The sequence below is a fragment of the Gobius niger genome, assembly GCF_951799975.1.
Source record: "Gobius niger genome assembly, chromosome: 11".
NCBI classification, from domain to species: domain Eukaryota; kingdom Metazoa; phylum Chordata; class Actinopteri; order Gobiiformes; family Gobiidae; genus Gobius; species Gobius niger.
This window is the reverse complement of record NC_136862.1, coordinates 24214772-24232775: the sequence shown is the minus strand read 5'-3', so window position 1 is coordinate 24232775 and position 18004 is coordinate 24214772. Positions and strand designations below refer to the sequence as shown.

Genomic DNA, 18004 nt, shown 5'->3' with positions numbered 1-18004 from the left:
TTAAGCTCCGTATAGTCCCTTTAACACGATAACGCAATAATTTGGACAGCACTTGTATAAACTTTGATTTAGAAAAAAAAAACCCGGCAAATTCATACTTACAAACTTTGGCTGATGTTGAATAACTGCTTTTCAGTCGTTTCAGATTAGACGCTCACAACGATCAGGGTCAATCTTGGACTATTCGTCTTTACAAAACTGCTGCAGTTCAGTGAGATTCAGGGAAGGGAAGGGAATCTTATTTGCAGAGCACTTTTCATATGACACAAGTCACACCCAAAGCGCTTCACACATGAAAGCGAGGGGGGTTCATGCTGATGGCGTTAAGATTCATTTGTAGTCACAGTTTCCCCTGGGGTCGACTGACAGAAGCGAGGCTGCTCACATCTGCGCCAACGGTCCCTCCGGCCATCACCAACCACTCACACACAGGCATTGGGTGAAGTGCCTTGCCCAAGGACACAAAGGCAGTGTACTTGCTTATTCCATGCTCTCCTGTGAAGGTTTACATTTTAGGGCCAATTAAAATATGATAAAACGTAAATGTTTGGGTGGTGTTAGTTTTAGCAGACACTGTGCACTCACTTTTGTGCTTATGCAGATCAGACCACATTTAGTGTTGAACTCGTAACCGAAGCCAAAATGAAACAGGCCTCAATCCAAGCACGTTCTGTTCTTCTCATGGGGCATCGTTCAGAGCAGCGTTTTATTTAGTTCAGTTGTGGATGTCGTCCACTGCTAGTCTCATCAGGCTCTGTTTTATCGATAGGCTCCGATATATGTATCTAATAACAACGCCGATTTTGTTGTTTTGTTATCTCCCTGAGCTTCTCAGCGTAAAACTGCAATAAACTCAGCCTTCAAGTCTAAAAGCCTTCTCACAAAGTAAAGTCGGCTATATAGAGTTTGATATATTGATATTTGCTTTGTGTGGGAATGACAAACTTTGGTCTTATTTATATGGCATGATCCAAGTGACGACAATAATCTTGCTTTAAATGTAAATTACTTTTGCAAAGGGAAGAGAAAGAAACGACCAAGCTGGAGCTGAGCGTTGAAAAACGGTAAAGTTTATTGTGTAAGATGCTTGAACTATAGAGAAAGTAGTTCATTCCAAAATTTCACTTTCAGTCAGTGATGACAAAAACAAGGGGGGGAGGGGTAAATGGAGAAAAACATAATTCAGGAGTTGTTACCGACACAACGTTAACTCCAATATCAAAGAACAACACAGATAGCTTAATTCAACACTGAATCAAATAGGTGAAAATATTGACAATGACTACAGAAGAGGTGTAATACAGAAGTTATACAAACTATTGTCTTTTTTAAACAAACATTTTGTACTTTTTTGAACTTTACATTAGATTACATTTACATGAACTGAAATACGAACAAAACGGACTTCAGTGAAAGCCATAGCCATAATACACCAGTGAATATGATCTGCCCTTAAATCTTTTAAGATAATTTTTAATACAAAATAGACTATCAGCCAGTGTGAGGGTAGTGCAAATCCGTCCGGCTATAGATTTATCTTTATCACAAATATTTTTATTTTATTTTCTATTTTAAAGTGACGAGTAAATCCTCACAGCAATGAAAGATACTATTTAAAATAATAAAAGAACTAGAAGTTGGATTAGCTTAAGTGCTACGTTTATGTATGTTGCAGGTTTATTTATTTTTTTTGTCTAAAAAGTTTGTCCTCTTCTGCTTTGGTCACTGATAAAATATCATCCACTCCTTTTCAATACCTTGCCCCTCCTCCGCCTTTGAAAACACAGTGTACACATTCCCACTATTGAACAATGACTTCACACTTTTTTTTTTTTCAATTAAACATTTCCTATTTGAACAACCTTTACACACGAACCAACGGAAACAAGAATTCTGTAACTTCAATATACACAATTATTCATACCAAAGAAGCTGAAATTGCAAAATTGCAGAATAATGCTGTTAATCAAAAGGATTCATAGGCTATGCTGATTGTGGGTTCCTGATTTTGACATTATTTATATGGCTGTCTTTCTCCCTTTCTTCAAGGCCTTATAGTTTTTAAAATGTGTAAAAATGTATATTTAGAGTGACGATGTAAAAAATATTTTGCAAATATATAACAGACATTGTACTGGATATGTCTGACCTGCAATAGAAGCAAAATCTATGTACACGTATGGCCTTTGAAAAAAATGAGTGCGATATGATTACACTTACGCATGTTAAAGCTGGTATTTTTCAAGCACCACCACCATTAACTGAGAAAGAAACCACAAAAAATTGCCACAAGATCCGTAATTCACTGCGAATAAATGGTTTATAATTCTCAAAAGTGGTTCACATCTAGAAGGGCGGCCATTTTGTTAGCAAAGAACTGTGGCTAAAGTGATGTTTAGCTTTGCAAAAGATAAGTACCGTTTAGAATAAACATAAATGTCTGTGCCATTTTTATACAACAGACTTGGCAGTTTTGTTTACAAAAGCATATATTTTTGTGTGTGCTTTTAGTTCACTGCACTATGGATGCTTTGGCCATCACAAAAGCTGGTGACAAGAAGATATATATATATATATATATATATATATATATATATATATATATATATATATATATATATATATATATATAGGCTATGTATATATTTAAAACCACCTGCACATCCAAAAATACAAGATTCGTTCTGATATATTACACGAAAATACTTGAAGCTGGAGCAACCTGACGTACAACAATCATCATGTTTTTTGTTTTGTTTTAATCCATAATGATACAGTATTTGTATTCACTCTCTCTTGGAAAAATAATATTTGTACTAAACCTGCAAGGAATTTTGGCACTAGTGAAATACATCCGGTCACCACCTGAGCATCAGTTCACAGAGGATTTGGACACAGCTTCTCGCATAAAATCTGGGTGAGCGGGAAGCAGGGTTGCCAGGTATCAGCAGCCAAAAAACACACCACGAATGACGTATTTAATGTTATGTATTTTACTCTGATATAGTGCCCCTGCGCTCCTCTGGGCAGGACCTGTCTCCCTCTCTCGCAGGGGGAGCAGCTCAGAGGGCCTTTAATTTGATGTTTTGTCATTTTCAATTGTGATTTTTTCTTAAGGAATAAGGTAAATATTACCTACTTTATATGGAAAACAGCACAGCTAAGACCCACTGACAGTTTTTTCACACATGGAAAATCTTAATCTGCCCAATTCCGTGAGATTACCACAGACCTGGCAACCCTGGTGAGAGGGATAATGACTTATAGCCTATATACAAAACATTGCATCTTACCTTTTCTCTTTAATTCACTTTCTGTATCACCAATGACAATAAAATGTGCTAAATCGACTTTGTCAGGAGTGATCAGGGTTGGACATTTCTATTTAAAATACATTCAGTTGTAGTTGGAATACTTTTAAGTAACCATGAAACATCTGTAAGGCCATAGACTAAACACTATATAAAATTTTTCAATTTAACATGTGTATGTTACACTTGAGCTTAGCCCACTTAACTATATTTATTAAATTAATTTAAAGTGTTAAATATATATATATATATATACTCAAGATTCAGATTAAAAAACAATTTGACTTTAAAAATACAAATAAAATCATCACTGTGACCAGTTATGTGACTGTCTTTCTTATTTCTCATGCTTTTCTTTATCCTGTAGGCCTTTTTGCAGCCAAAATTACTGGTATTTATGTCAAATTTGACATCTGGGCATATAAGATCTGTGTATTTTGCGGCATTATGAAAGAAAAGAACTTGAAGCAAACAGGAATTACCTTTTGTGAAAAACTCAAACCGATACAGCACATACCGGGGAAATGCTGTACATGTCAAGGTTCTTTCACACAAACAACTTTTGGGTGGATGGCTATATGGAGCTCCGAAAGCTTAAAAAAGGCACTGGTCTTCCCTTCTCAGATACTACATCCTGTGTAAACATTAGCTTTGTGGACTGAGAGAAACACATGCTTGGGAAACAACAAATATTCCTCTCTCCTTTTTGGGAAAAAAAAAGGATCTTGCGGACATACCTGCTTCCTATTACAAATCACAACATCTCACAACATGTCCACTGGTGTCCTGGGGGTATGTGAATGGTTCGTTTCTTATTATTGATGTTTTGATTCCCCTTTGTTCCAGATAGTTTTTGGGAAATAGACACTAGATTATTTTTGTCTCTGCCAATATACTGTGAAGCTAGGGTGTAGTGAACCCCTGGATATGTTAGCTTGTCAGCACAACGTGGTAAACCATTGAAAATAAGAGCAAGGTGTAAAGCATTGATGCTACAGAAAATCTCCAAGGGAAAAAGGGCATAAAAAACCCCAACACAAAACTAAATCCACTTCTTCTCCTGCCCCAAAACATTCAGAGCAAGCTCCCCTTAGTCTCCCTGCCAAAGGATGCCAAGCTGCTACCTCGAAGGCAAATCCAAGATGGCTATTGTGCTCTACAAATTCACTAAAATCATGTGAGGGGGTGTGGCCAAAGTCCCAGAGAGAAAGAATGTGGGGCAGAGCGTGTAAAAATGGTCAGCGTCGGCAGGACAAGCAAAGGCGTTTTCAAAGACGAAAGCTGATGCTGTAGTAATATATGAGTCATACATACAGTACAGTACAATGAGGTTCTTGATTAAGGCATTGCTTCACAGTTTAAGGCAGTCATTTTGAGTGGAACAGCAGAGGCTTGACGCTTCCGTCCTTAAATTTTGGTATCTGGTTGGTGATGATTTCTGCCAACATCTCGGGGAACTCCACACTGAGAGTTTTATTCACAAATGTGTAGAAGCAGACCTGGAGCAGGCCCTCCACCATCTGTAAACAGACACACAGACATGAGGGACATGCTGGAGATGCTTAGCAGAGTCATCATTTTACAATCATTTTATGGACCCATAGGCTTATTAGACGGAAAAGTTCAGGGGGAAAGAGAATAGGGAGAGACATTCAGCAAAAATGGGACTTGAACCACAACATTTACATGCTGAAAATCAGCCTGAATGTGTGATGACTGACCTCCTGCATTGTGTCCAGTAGCTTTGTGAGCTGGTAGAAGCGTTGCCAGTTCTGGCTGGAGTTCTCCTCCCTTTTCACAATGGCCTTTCCCAGCTCTTTGATGTACATCAACCGGATCTCATCGAACACCGCTTGGCATTTCAGACCATCTTTCGGGACTTAACACAACACACAAGCACAGGGTCATTACTACATATATTCACTGTACACGATTTATATAGAAAACCATTTATTGCCACACTGTATAATATTTCACCCACAGCATTAATGTCATTGCAGGTGATGTATTGGTGAAAAATACTCTGAAAGCTTTCGAACTCCTTGCAAAACTAACATTGATGGTGTATCAGTGGTAAATGTGGTAAAAAGCAAAATGACTTTTAACAAGGCAGCGCGATGTAAACGACGTCACCTCGTCTTGCGACGCCCCCTCACAAGTGGCGAAGGCGCATAGGCAATAGCTCTGCCACTCGGAAAATCTCAATTCGCTAGAACCCGTGTGCCAAGCGCAAGATCTGGTCCTATATATTTATATATTACTATATTAATTTATTACTTTTAACTTTGACATTTACAACACATACAATGGCAAGCTTTTTATTAGTTTTCCTCATCGCTCCATCCAGGAAAAGATTTAGCATAAGGCATTTCTATGTGACCTTCAAAGCATGAAATGACCCAAAATATCTGATCCAGGATGGAGGACTTTACTGCATTTTCAATATTGTTGAAATAAAAACCATAACATTTGAAAGATGTGCAGTTTTCCACAATAGCACTTTAAAGGCTTAAAGGTTGTGAGTTTCCTGGCATTGAGCCCAGGCAGGGTAGAAGTCAGTGGTCCAGAGATTATTATTATTATCCGCAGAGGGCTGGAGGATTAGACTAAAATACTCGACCATTTACATAATCAGATAAATGGGTTATGCTATCTGGCCTCTCGGTGAGACATCTGTAGAGGGAGCTGGCAGGAAGACATTTTGTTTTCGGAGTAAATAACACAACAACAGCTTCTGTCTGTGTCTGCGCCTGCGTTTGTGATGGAAACGTGTTGGTTTAAAGCACGATACAACAATGGGAATAAGGAATGTTGTGGAAAAACTCAAACTAATGCATATACTGAGTCTGGGTGAGTTTCTGGGTCCTCCGTTTCCCCCCTCAACCTAAGACACCCACAAAAGGCTAAAACCTCCAACTAAACCAAACCTAGGTACGAAGAGCCTTAACCTTAAAGTGGACCTATCTCACGCAAATTGGCCTTAAAAGCAGACTTAAAAACATTATGGGGGTGCCTCAGCATTGGTATTTTCTGTTTTCTAATTTGAAATGGCTAGAGCTGGCAAAGACTTTGACTGGGGCTCCTCCTGCTGGCCGCTGCAGGAATAACTTATTTAAAAACTAACCTCCAGTTTCGATTCACAGCGTGGTTAGCAGCTTCAGCACCGCTGCGTGAGAATGCGCAGAATGGCACCGAACCAATATATAATGATGGATTATGGGCTTTAAAAAAGTGAAGGCCAGTTTGGGATTTTAACAATGACGCATTTGTTTCCAGGAAGTAGAGACCGACGTGCCGACAACGTAGAAGAAGAAAAAAGCCAGTGTGGCAGACCATCATAGAAATCTTTCGGTTGTACTAGGTGCGGCATGGGCTATATTGGAAAAGGCTGAGTCAGACAAGGCCTTCCACGTGCTATTTGGCTGAGATAAACAAAAATATAGAGTTACTATATCCTGGAACGACCTTGCTGTATTTTCCGGCGGCGCTACTGAAGAGGTTGCCTAGAAGATTTACAACCCGCTGGACACATGAGCTTCGAGTGCTTATAAGACCCTGACAAAAATATATACCTTAATTTTGGCTCCAGATGCTGCCGTTCATATAATCTGGCAGGCTTTATTATTTATCTGCGACGTTTATTTTAAGCAAGACATTCCATTCGGTGTTTAAAGTGGATTTATTTGACAGAGACATTGTCCTATTCAGAAGTCACTGTAAAAGATACAAGAGTCAACAGGTTCTTTGGGGTTATTAAGGTAAGTGTGTATGAGAGTCAAAGCATTCCTGGGCTTCAACTCATCAGACGAAAAAATCATCTAGGAATTCATGTTACGAAAGAAGTAGGTGTGTCTGAGCGATTGGCGATAGACTTGCACATGTTGGCATTCTCGCCTCACTGCAAGACGGTCGCGGGTTTGTTAAACTGTCAGAACGTCGGCAGCTGTCCGAGGCTCTTTCTTTACCTGTACTGAGCAGCAGCAGGACCTTCATGCAGAGGTACTCCTCGTAGGACACCTGCAGTCGCACAAACTCGTTGCAGATCTTCAGCATCTGCTCACACTGGTCGTTCATGAAGGGCAGCTTCATACGCTCCCTGAGATCACAAACAGAGCAAACACAAGGGTTCATAGGGAAACATAGGTGATACACAGGATTATTGTTTTAAAAATCCATTAACAGCAGCTGAGAAGGATATATTTCCGTATAGCCCCTCCCCTCCCTCGACTCCAGTCTATGTTTGGTCCAGCGCCGTCTTTTTATGCCACATATTTTCTTAGTTGGTTCCTGGTGCGAAACATTTTTGAAATTTTCCACATTTCCGGAGACGGGAGGATCTCGCTCTGCCAACACACCGCTGAACCACTTTGGTGTTCCTTTTCTTGAATTCAGGGTAAACAGCCTCAGCGGGATGTGGTGCAGCTCGGCGGGAGCAAAACCGCGCTTCCAAATCGGCGTGGAAGGTTTTTCACACTTCTCTTCCACCAACGCAACACGGCCACAGCGCCCACTTCCCTTAAAAATCAATACAGAACGTTATCCAAATAGCCCTGAGTTCAAGGTGTCTATGGAACGGGGTGTTTTTTTTTTTGTGCAATGGTGACAACAGCACCTTTATGTTTATTTTTAACCGTGGACTGGAATACTGTATACTATGGAATGAAATATACTTTTTAGGACAACAATGTGGAGTAGAGCTGCACAATATGAGGAGAAAAAGTGATACACTGTATGTCTTGAATCTTGTGATAAGTACTGTATATAGCATGCCTTTCTTACCATTTCATTTGTTTCATTAAATTAAAACAAAACTCAAATCCAAATGTCAAAATTAAGATTTAAAAATACTCAATCAGGACCAAAACAACTTATCGTGCTGCACTGTTGTAAAGCGTACACATTTCAAGTGCGTATGACACATTAGACACAATTTTTGCTAAAACATAGTTTATATGTATCTAAGATTTTGAGACAAATTTACCCAGCTTTCTTTAGTTTAACCATTTTTGTGATGTTTATAGTTTCACTTCCTTATACGTTCGTTAAGTGATGACATCATCACTCTACTTCCGGGTCATACGGGGCTGCAGCCGTATTCTCTGTAATAGTAAATGGTCTCAACCTATATAGCGCTTTTCTACTTTTATCAGGCCCAAAACACTTTACAGCAAGGAACCAGTCACCCTTTAACTCTGTCAACCATACACCAATGTATGCAGACACTGGACCCACAACCTGCAGGAGGAGCCATAAGGGGCTGGTGCAAAGTGATCACGACCCGGCAACGGACAAGTGGAAGAAGATGGATGGATGGATGGACAATGAAGGCTCATTTTAAATATTAAAAAAGTAAAATTTTGCCTGGAGAAATGGTGAGATATTTTTCACTGTGTCTGTTTATGGAGCTCTGAATAGTTAGGACCTGGAAGTATCTTATTATTGTGTGTGATGTCACACTTAAGACTGTTGCGGTCCCAAAAAAACTGCAATGGAACCTATATCTATGTCACTTCCGGCGAGTAGCTTAACAATTCAAATAAAAGGAACTTTTCTGCCCAACACTACTTTATAAAATTGCTGCTTTATTGAATAATTGTCATATGCACTTTAACGAAGAGCAGTGACCATTCATCAGTCATACTACATGTGATGTTGCTGGAACTATGCCCAATGGCCCAATTATTTGCTTAGTTTTGTGGTAATTGTAGTAATAGTATTCTTAGTTACAAGTAAAATTTTTCTACTGCATTTATTTAATCTTTGGCCTCCTTCTCTAATGCATGGATTCAATCAGCACATATCCGAATGTGCTGCGGCTGAATGAAAAGCTCCCAAGGACAAGAGTAGTGACTGCAAGGAAGCCAAGGCTTGTTTATCTTCATCATTTCCTATCGTCCTCCATGGAGCATTGAGTTTCGAATGCAGTTACGGCGGTTCAGCATCACAGGTATTGTTGTGCTGCTGGCAGGAGATGATGCAATACGTTGTGGATTTGTCAGACCATGGGTTTATTTCTCCTACGGGGCCAATCCTTAATAAGAGGCTGAACAACGCACAGGCACTACAAAACACAGTCACTACTAATTAGGGCGCAAAGGTTGATTTGGGGCATCTCCAGTGTGGCTTCATTCTTATTTACAGGACATTTAAAAGAACTGAGTTATTGTAATTACAGACAGTTTTGACATTAGTGTGCTGCATTTCTTACCACAGTGTGTGAGGCTGTAATGCAACATTTCACTTCAGTTCTTTCTATGAGACGAATGTGCCTACAAAGAATATTTCTTATGTCCCACTCTTACTATATATTCTGAGTACATTCCATTTCCTGATTGTTTGGAGAAAATGTGTCCTTTCTTTGGGATAACAGCAGCTCTTTAAGCAATTTCCTCCTTGACTTAAATGAGAATGTAACCTGAACCGACTGTTCTGAAATGCAGTGGAGTGAATCGTGTACAGCAGGGCTCACTTGTTGATGACGAGGTCCGGGGCGAAGCACAGCATGCTGCCGTTGCACTGCTCGTACGACCTCCAGCCCAGGCTGAACGACATGAGGAAGAGCCACGAACACTGCAGCAACGTCATCTGGTCATCCAGGTGCAGGTTACGGAAGCCTGGGAGGGACACAGGAACAGAGGGTTAGGGCAGAGGGACTCACACGAGATACACGAGAAGGACTACAAGTTGCAATAGGGCACAGCAGTGGGCAGGTTCAAGAAGTAAAATGACTTTTCCACCAGACTACAGCATTTTCCTTTACTAAATATATGTATAATATGGTGAGCAGATACCAGAAACATTATTGAAAACGTTCTGAAAAACTCAACGTAAGTAAGTAAGTAAGTAAGTAAGTAAGTAAGTAAGTAAGTAAGTAAGTAAGTAAGTAAGTAAGTAAGTAAGTAAGTAAGTAAGTAAGTAAGTAAGTAAGTAAGTAAGTAAGTAAGTAAGTGTTTTATTTCATTGTGCAAGCATACAGAAAAATTGTGTTCAGGTGTTGGCCCTGAGCCGCTGTGACTGAGCCATGCCACAACTGTGAACCAACCTGACCTGCATGTTTTTGTCAGTAGGGGAAACCTGGCTGTCTGCCTTCAGTTTCAGTGCTCCTCTGATACGGAGCACTGGCTCCTGGGTTTGTCCCTGTTTCAGAGCGTGGTGTCCTGCACTGGTCAGCTCCTCCACTTCCTCCTTCCTAGAAGGCATGCGTGGCTGTGAGTTGTGAGCATTGCCCGGATACCTCCTCGTTTGTCCCTTTTTTGTTTCCTGTAGCCCCTCTTGTGACGCCTCCACTGGGTTGCAGGTGTGCGTGGCTCTTGGTGCCTCTTCAGTGTTTCAGAAGAATACATTTGTAGGTATCAAATGTCTTTAGCTCATAAGCTAGCTGTTTGTTTACTTTTTAAGTGACCATTACGGACTCTCTGCAATTAAAAAAAATCCACTGAACCCCACAAAAACAGAGATGTACGAAAGCATCCAGTAAAGCAATATGAAGCACAGAAATTGCAAATGCAGCTTGTAGAAAAAGGCAAAAAACTGTACCAAGATAGAGGGAGGTTGCTGCTTGTTTACATGTCGCCAAGTGTGAGGTTTTACAAGCTTGACCCAATGTTTGATGGCACAACTGAATGAAGCCTCTTATTCCCTAAATGGTCATATGGGAGAAGTCCATCATCTGCAACAAATCAGCTCCTTGTTCTGTTCATGGTCGTCTTCCACGTTGTGAATTCTCCCCAGCAAAATGCTTTATGCAGAATTATAAAAGTCAGATTCAAAAGACATTAAACCCAAATCGTGTAAAACAGGGACACAATGAATGACTAACACAGCTTATGTAATGAAAGCACAAAAAGCAGCAAAAAGGCTCCATCCCTTTGCTTCATCGCTTAAATTGGTGCCTATCGCGCTGTCATTGTTTCAGCACATTAGCACCACACATTAGCACTTCCCTTTTTTTTTCTTTTTTTTTCAACCAGCGCTATGTTACGTAAGGGCCCTTTTCCGGCAGAGAGCCTTCCCTCACCAGTGCATTCATTGGCAGATGTCCAGCAACCAAAGCATAGCCTGATATAACCCCAGGTCTCTTGCCACAAACGCAAAGGAAAAAAAGCAGTCACTGGTGGTGGTTCTCAGAGCAGAAATGTGATATGCGCTTTTTACTATGCTCGGAGTGGTTCAATTATAATGACAGACAAGGAGAAAAAAGCTCACAGTGATTAGCGAGTCATGCGGCTTTGTTCACATGGTCAAAAATCGACAGAAATACTTCAAATTCTTTCGGTTTCTTGCCTTTATGTAATCGAAAACGGTCCAGCTTTGCACCAGGGTGGACAAATATAAATGGCATCCTGCTACTATAAACCACGCCATATTTTGGCTCCGCTTTCACATCGGTTTCTGCTTTTGCTCCAATTACAATTATTACTATACCACTGCTTCGAACGCTACTGTCTATAGTTTGCCACTCAGAAATGCTGAACCCAAACATTAGTTTTCTGTTTTTATATATAAAAGGAAATGGACCACTTTAAGGTAAAATGTATAATCTTGGCCACTTCAAGATTTGTGTAGCATATATTGATACTGAAGAAGGAGGGGACATGGGGTTTCTGTTCACCCTTCTACTGGATGACAGTTAATTCATACGCGCATTAGACTGCGCACATTCTGTTTGCAAATTTCCATTTGCAAACAGAATCAATAAAGTACCATCTTATCTTATCTTATCTTATCTTATCTTATTTGTTATCTATATGTGATATCAGCACTTTTTTAGTGTCATGTATCCAAGGGCCACCAAACCGGAGCCCTATCTGCTCCTGGCAGTGCAGTGTCACAGTCCGCCTGGGCTGCTCTAAAACTTTACTCCGAAACCCAGCGCAGATATTGTGAAATCAAATGCGTTCGGTCCCTGGACGGGAGGCATGGTGTTTGCATATTCTCCCAGTGTCTACGCCGGTTTCCTGCGGGTGCTTAGGTTTTCCCCTACCACTAAAAACATGTACATAGGTCAGAGAACGGCTATGGAGGATGGGTCAAATAAAATAAACTGCCTGGAGGAAGCAGAATTATTCAAACTGCCCGAAATGAACAAGTATGTGTATGTTTTTGGACAAGTATAAAACCCAATATACTGTAAGTCCACTCTATACAAAAGATATATCAGGCTACAGTACATCAGATCAGTGTCATGCATGTCCAATTAATGCAATGATCATTTCCGTAGCGCAGCCATGACGTTTATAGTCGTGATGAATGAAGATCATAGACATGCACATGCTCATCACGCTCTTCTCATCAAATATCAGTCACACAGTCTGTGGGGTTACATGTGTCCATTGTACAAGTTACACTATTTCCATAAAAGACAAGGTGCAGTCAATGATATTCATTACTCGTAGCTGAGTAGGGATAATTACTAAGCAACACATTGCAGTAGATGTGTTTTATCTCCTCATGTTTATTTTTGTTGGTAATGGAATATCAAGGATGTTTGTCAACCATCTAAAGTGAACAGCTGGCAGTCACCACATCCGACACTATTTTAATATGAGTTTATTATGATCAAAGTGACCTTTAAGGATACTACCATGAAAGTTTTTTTACCGTGAAGTTATTAATACAGGCACAAGACGTTTGCAAAGGTCACAAGAACATCACCTTTGGCATATGATTAATGCTTTACATATTAGTTGTCACTTTCCAATGGGTTTTCAAATAGTTTTGAAGTGACAAGAGGGGAAGAAATTCCTCTACTACTTTGTACTTCTTTAAAGACGACTGCTGCTGGTTCAAGATCAAATCAGGACGAGCCCGGGTCTAAAAAGGGTTTAGAGGACACATAAATTGGAGTAAATTATCTTTAAACTCTTGGGTAAAGGGCCCGGCTGTATTTTTGATTTGATGAGTTGAAACAAATATGTCCACATGTGTGCTTGGGTCGCAGCTCGCTTTCTTGTCGCGTACCTGGCAGCGACTTGGCCCACTTGACAGCGGAGATAACCTGCTGCCCTCCGAGCCGGTTCAGCGTGGTCATGAGGCGGGACGACGTGTCGGGGAGCGTGCTGTCGTAGCCCGAGTAGATGATGTCCGGCTCGATGGCCTTCAGCACGGACAGCATGGTGGGCACCAGCTGGGACAGGCCCATGGGGATGATGGGAACGGTCAGTTGGGCTGTGGACTCCTGCATCGGCGGTCTCGGCTGGACAATTCGACCCTTTATCAGCTTTTTGTTTTTCCTTGCTGCAGAAAGACAAACAAAAAGAAAACATTGATAAACATAACTTTACCATATTGCAAAGATGAATCAACTCATTTGAAGCTGAATCCAGATTTTTAGCATTTGAAAATTGTAACTTCGAGGGCCTTTGTCTTCAAATGCACTTTTCTCACATTGTGGTGACATTTCCACTTAAAGTAGCACTAAAAGAAACCGCATTGTCCCTTTCTACTGTCTTGTACATGATATTTGAGAGTTGGGATGGATTTTTTCCATATCTAGTCACTTACCTGATTAATTGAGATTTGAATCCCAAAAAATATAAATAGTAATAAACTATAGAGCTACTATTTAATTTGCTACAAATGACTGGCTTCAATCAAAAACCTTTACAGTAAGCATGAGGTTCAAGAAGGTACTTAAATAGGGGTAGACACATACTATGAGAATATAACTTATACTGATTTCTTTAAGCTCAGGCGGAAATATTTATTCCCCAGACAGAAGCTTGAAAAATGCATCATGCTCTAAGAGCAGCTGTGAGAGACTGATATCCGGAAAAATAACTAGCTGTGCATTGCGTCAAAATCACAGTCGGCTAAAAGCACATGGGCTGCTTTGAAGGGCATATGATGACAAAAAAATATGTTTTCCTACACGCTACCTTTTCTAATTTCCTATGCTGGTGTTTCTATGGCAACTAAGAGCCTTTTCTGGATGTGAGGTTTTTTTTTTTCTGCTGCCGAGGATCTGACATTCATCAATCCTCCCGTTTACCTCTGTGACTTTCACCTCCATGCGATATTTATACGTCATAACACCTTTATATTTCATAACACTTATTTCTTTAGACATTTGGTCCCTCAAGAGAACATTGTAAGGGATAATGTATAGAACGCTGGTCATTATCGGTAAAATAAGCACCGACAGGGCGAACCGGACCCCGACGCGAAGTGGAGGGGTCTTGTTTCGCCCTGAAGCTTATTATACGGCCATTTGCCAACTGAACACACACAACATAAACTTCGTACACTTTTATGAAGGTCGAAAGGTTTATTTAATGACTTCCGCGACAAATAGTTCCCAAAAGTTTGCGCGTTGCTAGGCAACGTTTTGCTAGGCTAGAAGCAGCAAGGCTAGTAGCTAGGCTAGCTACTTAGTTGAAGGCGCAGTTGGAGGAATGGTGGTGAATCTCTTGATAAGTTGAAAGTCAGACTCACGCTACCTTGACGAGCAATTCCCCCAACTTCTCTCGCAGTGACGGGGACAGATAGTGTCCGCTACTACGTACGCGCGGAGTCATATGAAAGCACGAACTCTGTTGCCATTGGCAGCGGTCATTATTTTTTTCAGAGGCCCTCTATCAGAAAATAATGACTGGTAGAACGTTGGGAAATCCCATTCAAGTTCTACTTACGTTGTGAAGAGCCGTATAATAAGAGCGGTTAAAACGGAGCCAGACATCGAGGAAAAGTCAACAAGGAGGCTTCACCTGTTGTTACTCATGTATTTCGCTTTATAATTATTATCTACCTGGATATTTGAGGATTCCTGTTTTCTTTGTAATCATATACCAAGCTATATTTGCTAAACACTATTGAACTATTTCTATCCAACATCTTTACAGGTAAAAATATTGCTTTTATTATGACCGATCGATCATGACGAAATGCTTTTGTCCTGCGTCGTCAGGCCGTCCTGTGTTTTGTTCGGAGGGGCTGATGGCGCAGATAGGCAGCCTCTTTCCCGCCAGTTTACCCGAGGGCAGCTGTGTTCAGAAACGCAGCTGAACAGATCATTAATAATGCACAATAATGTAAAGCGGCACATCATTTTCTAGGACAGGGGTAGGCAAGTTTGCGTCGTGGAGGGTCGATCTTCATCATTGCCAAAACACCCAAGGGCTGAACCTCAACATTGTATCCTAAAGTAAAGAACTATTTTCTGCAAATGCCAATGTTTTTAGGGCTTTGGGACCCACCATTACCCTCGGGATAAAACAGTAATTTGTCATATATTGTATAAAATATTGTATTTTCCACGGGTTTTTGTTGAACAAGCAGTAAATTTCCCATTAATTATGATCAAAACCCAATAACATTCACTTTAACAGACACAGTGAGTGTTTCTGTGCAGTTTCAGATTGAAAATATTGAATAAAAGTTCCCTATAGACTTGCAACCCACTGAAAATGGTCCGTGACCCACTTTAGGGTCCTGACCCACCAGTAGAGAATCACTGTTGAACATTATATATGACTAAGCGGGATGTTCTGACAGGACATTTTAAAATACTGACACTTTAACAGGTATTTGATCTCTTTTATTTGCATAAAAATATTTTTCAAAATCATCTTGGGGGCCAGAGGTTCTGTGCTGGAGGGCCTGACGTTGCCTACCCCTGATCTAGGACATATGGTCAGTCTCCCCGAGGTCTGTTTCATACCTTTGCACTCATTTCATGTTCTGTTCTAATCCCGTCTGTTTGTGTAGCGCTGACTTACCCTCCAGGTTCATGCCGGCTTGTAGACACTTCCTGAAGCGACAGGCCGGACAGTTCTTCCTGCGGATCTTGTCGATGATGCAGTCGTTCCTCCCGGCGCACAGGTAGTTGTGCTGACCTGAAGAACACAATATATATATTATCTGATGCTCAAAGGGACTGGGCAACGGCATATGTCATTGCTAACCACAGATAACTTCAGTGCTTTGTTCAAGAGGCACACCGGACTTGCATATTTAAGTCCAGAACAAGTTCAAACAAGAGCTGTGCAAACTCACTTACAAAAAAAGAATCCCAAAACAAAACACACATTGCTGCCTATTCATGTTACTGACCTACTTCACTACTGCAGATCTTGTGCTCAGGCCAGTTCTGATCGACCACACACATTGGCGGGTAATTACTCTACTCCAGACCAAATGTTGGTAATATCACTGTAGCTTCTAACCGCGGGAATATGGGGGACTGCCAAAAGATTTCTGAAAAAAGACGGAGCGCTCTTTGGGGAGCAGCGTTTGGTCCAAATGTTTGATATATCGGAGACAGGTTTTGCCGTGACTCCATATTGAGTTTAGGCATGTTGTTTCCAGATCGGAATACCAGAAGAACTTTTGAGCACGGGACGTGGCATGGTCTGCAGTTGTTTGCGGAGATCACGCAAAGAGACTTCTGTCAAAAAGGACCCTATAAAATGATCCTCCCCACAGCAGATTTGTACTTGACTTTATATCGCAGTGCAACAGTGGGGGGAGGAAGTTCTCGATTTCTTAACTTAAGTAGAAGCACAGATACAGCAGGAGGCAAATCATTTCCAAGTACACGAGGATGTGAAAACTGTGCTAAACTGCCAACTTTCATATAGCTACACTGCAAGTAAAAAAACGCTTAAAGCAGCACTAAGTAACTTGTTTACCTTAATAAATCCTCTTCGTAGTCCCTCATGGGGTTAATATAAGTGTTACTGGGATGATTGGGGGGTCTTTCATCTCCCCCTGGTGTCTCTGGCCAGAAAACAACAATTGCAACTTTGCAATGAGCCAGTGTTAACTTCGTGGACTAAAATATTTTGTCTTAATTTTAGTCAAAGTGTTTTTTTTGCAGACCAAAAAAAAAAAGTGACTAAAATTAAATAAACAGTTTTTCATAAGACAAAAACTATGACTAAAATGTCCAGATATTATAGTCGACTAAAATAAGACTAAATATAAATGAAAAGGAGAGACTAAAATCATCCAAACTTCTATTGACAGTCATATGATGTAAATTCACTGCCAAAGGAACAACTCTGAGCTTTGTTCATGTGGGAGCAGCTCCGTGAAGCAGAGGACCTTGATTAAATATGATCATAATGAATATTAAAAATGCATGGTCGACTAAATTTACTTGCAAGATATTTTTTTGACTAAATCTCGACTAAAATTGAATTACATTTTCGTTAAAAGACTAAAACTAAATTAAAATATGTTGCCACAATTAACCAATACACACTAATGGAATCATGAAGAAGAACGGGCAAAGCTAACTACGGGCTAGCGCCACTTAAACAGTATTTACAGCCAAGTGAAAAAAAAAGATCTCCATTGTGTAATAGGATGTACAATATCCCTCTCTCCCTTTGTCTTTTCTGTCAGCGTAGTATTTACTCTAACGGACAATTAATGAGTAAAAAAACGTAACATGCTACGACACCTGCAGTCGTGCTTATGGCCTCTAAGGGTAGAAGTTTCTTAGTACTGCTTTAAGAGTATTTCAACGTAAAGACAATGAAGGCTAATCAAGTTAAAAAATGAAAAACAAAAACAAAAAAAAGTTAAATCAGCTTACTACTGTGGAATGTGGCCCATTTCCAGACTAGTGATTCCATTATCAAATGTCACATTGCACGCGTTGCAAGGGGCTCAGTATACATCAGTGAGTCAGTTAGCATGCTAGCTGCCTAATGTGTCAACGAACACAACAATCTGGACTGAAGTGGAAT

The 18004-nt window shown here is 40.4% G+C and overlaps 1 protein-coding gene across 2 annotated transcripts in view; it reads right to left on the bottom strand.

Annotated features, from left to right (window-relative positions):
* Window positions 1-1676: 1676 nt before the first annotated feature.
* LOC306970110 (glucocorticoid receptor-like) overlaps window positions 1677-18004 on the bottom strand; it is a 71221-nt gene continuing 54893 nt past the window's right edge. For both annotated transcript variants that reach the window (XM_079565959.1, XM_079565960.1), the window contains 6 exons: window positions 16028-16144; window positions 13272-13547; window positions 9781-9925; window positions 7277-7407; window positions 5033-5190; window positions 1677-4831 (listed from right to left, as the gene is read on the bottom strand). In XM_079565959.1, the coding sequence (XP_079422085.1) occupies window positions 4679-4831; window positions 5033-5190; window positions 7277-7407; window positions 9781-9925; window positions 13272-13547; window positions 16028-16144 (980 nt within the window). In that variant the 3' untranslated portion in view covers window positions 1677-4678. The remainder of the gene's footprint in view (window positions 4832-5032; window positions 5191-7276; window positions 7408-9780; window positions 9926-13271; window positions 13548-16027; window positions 16145-18004) is intronic.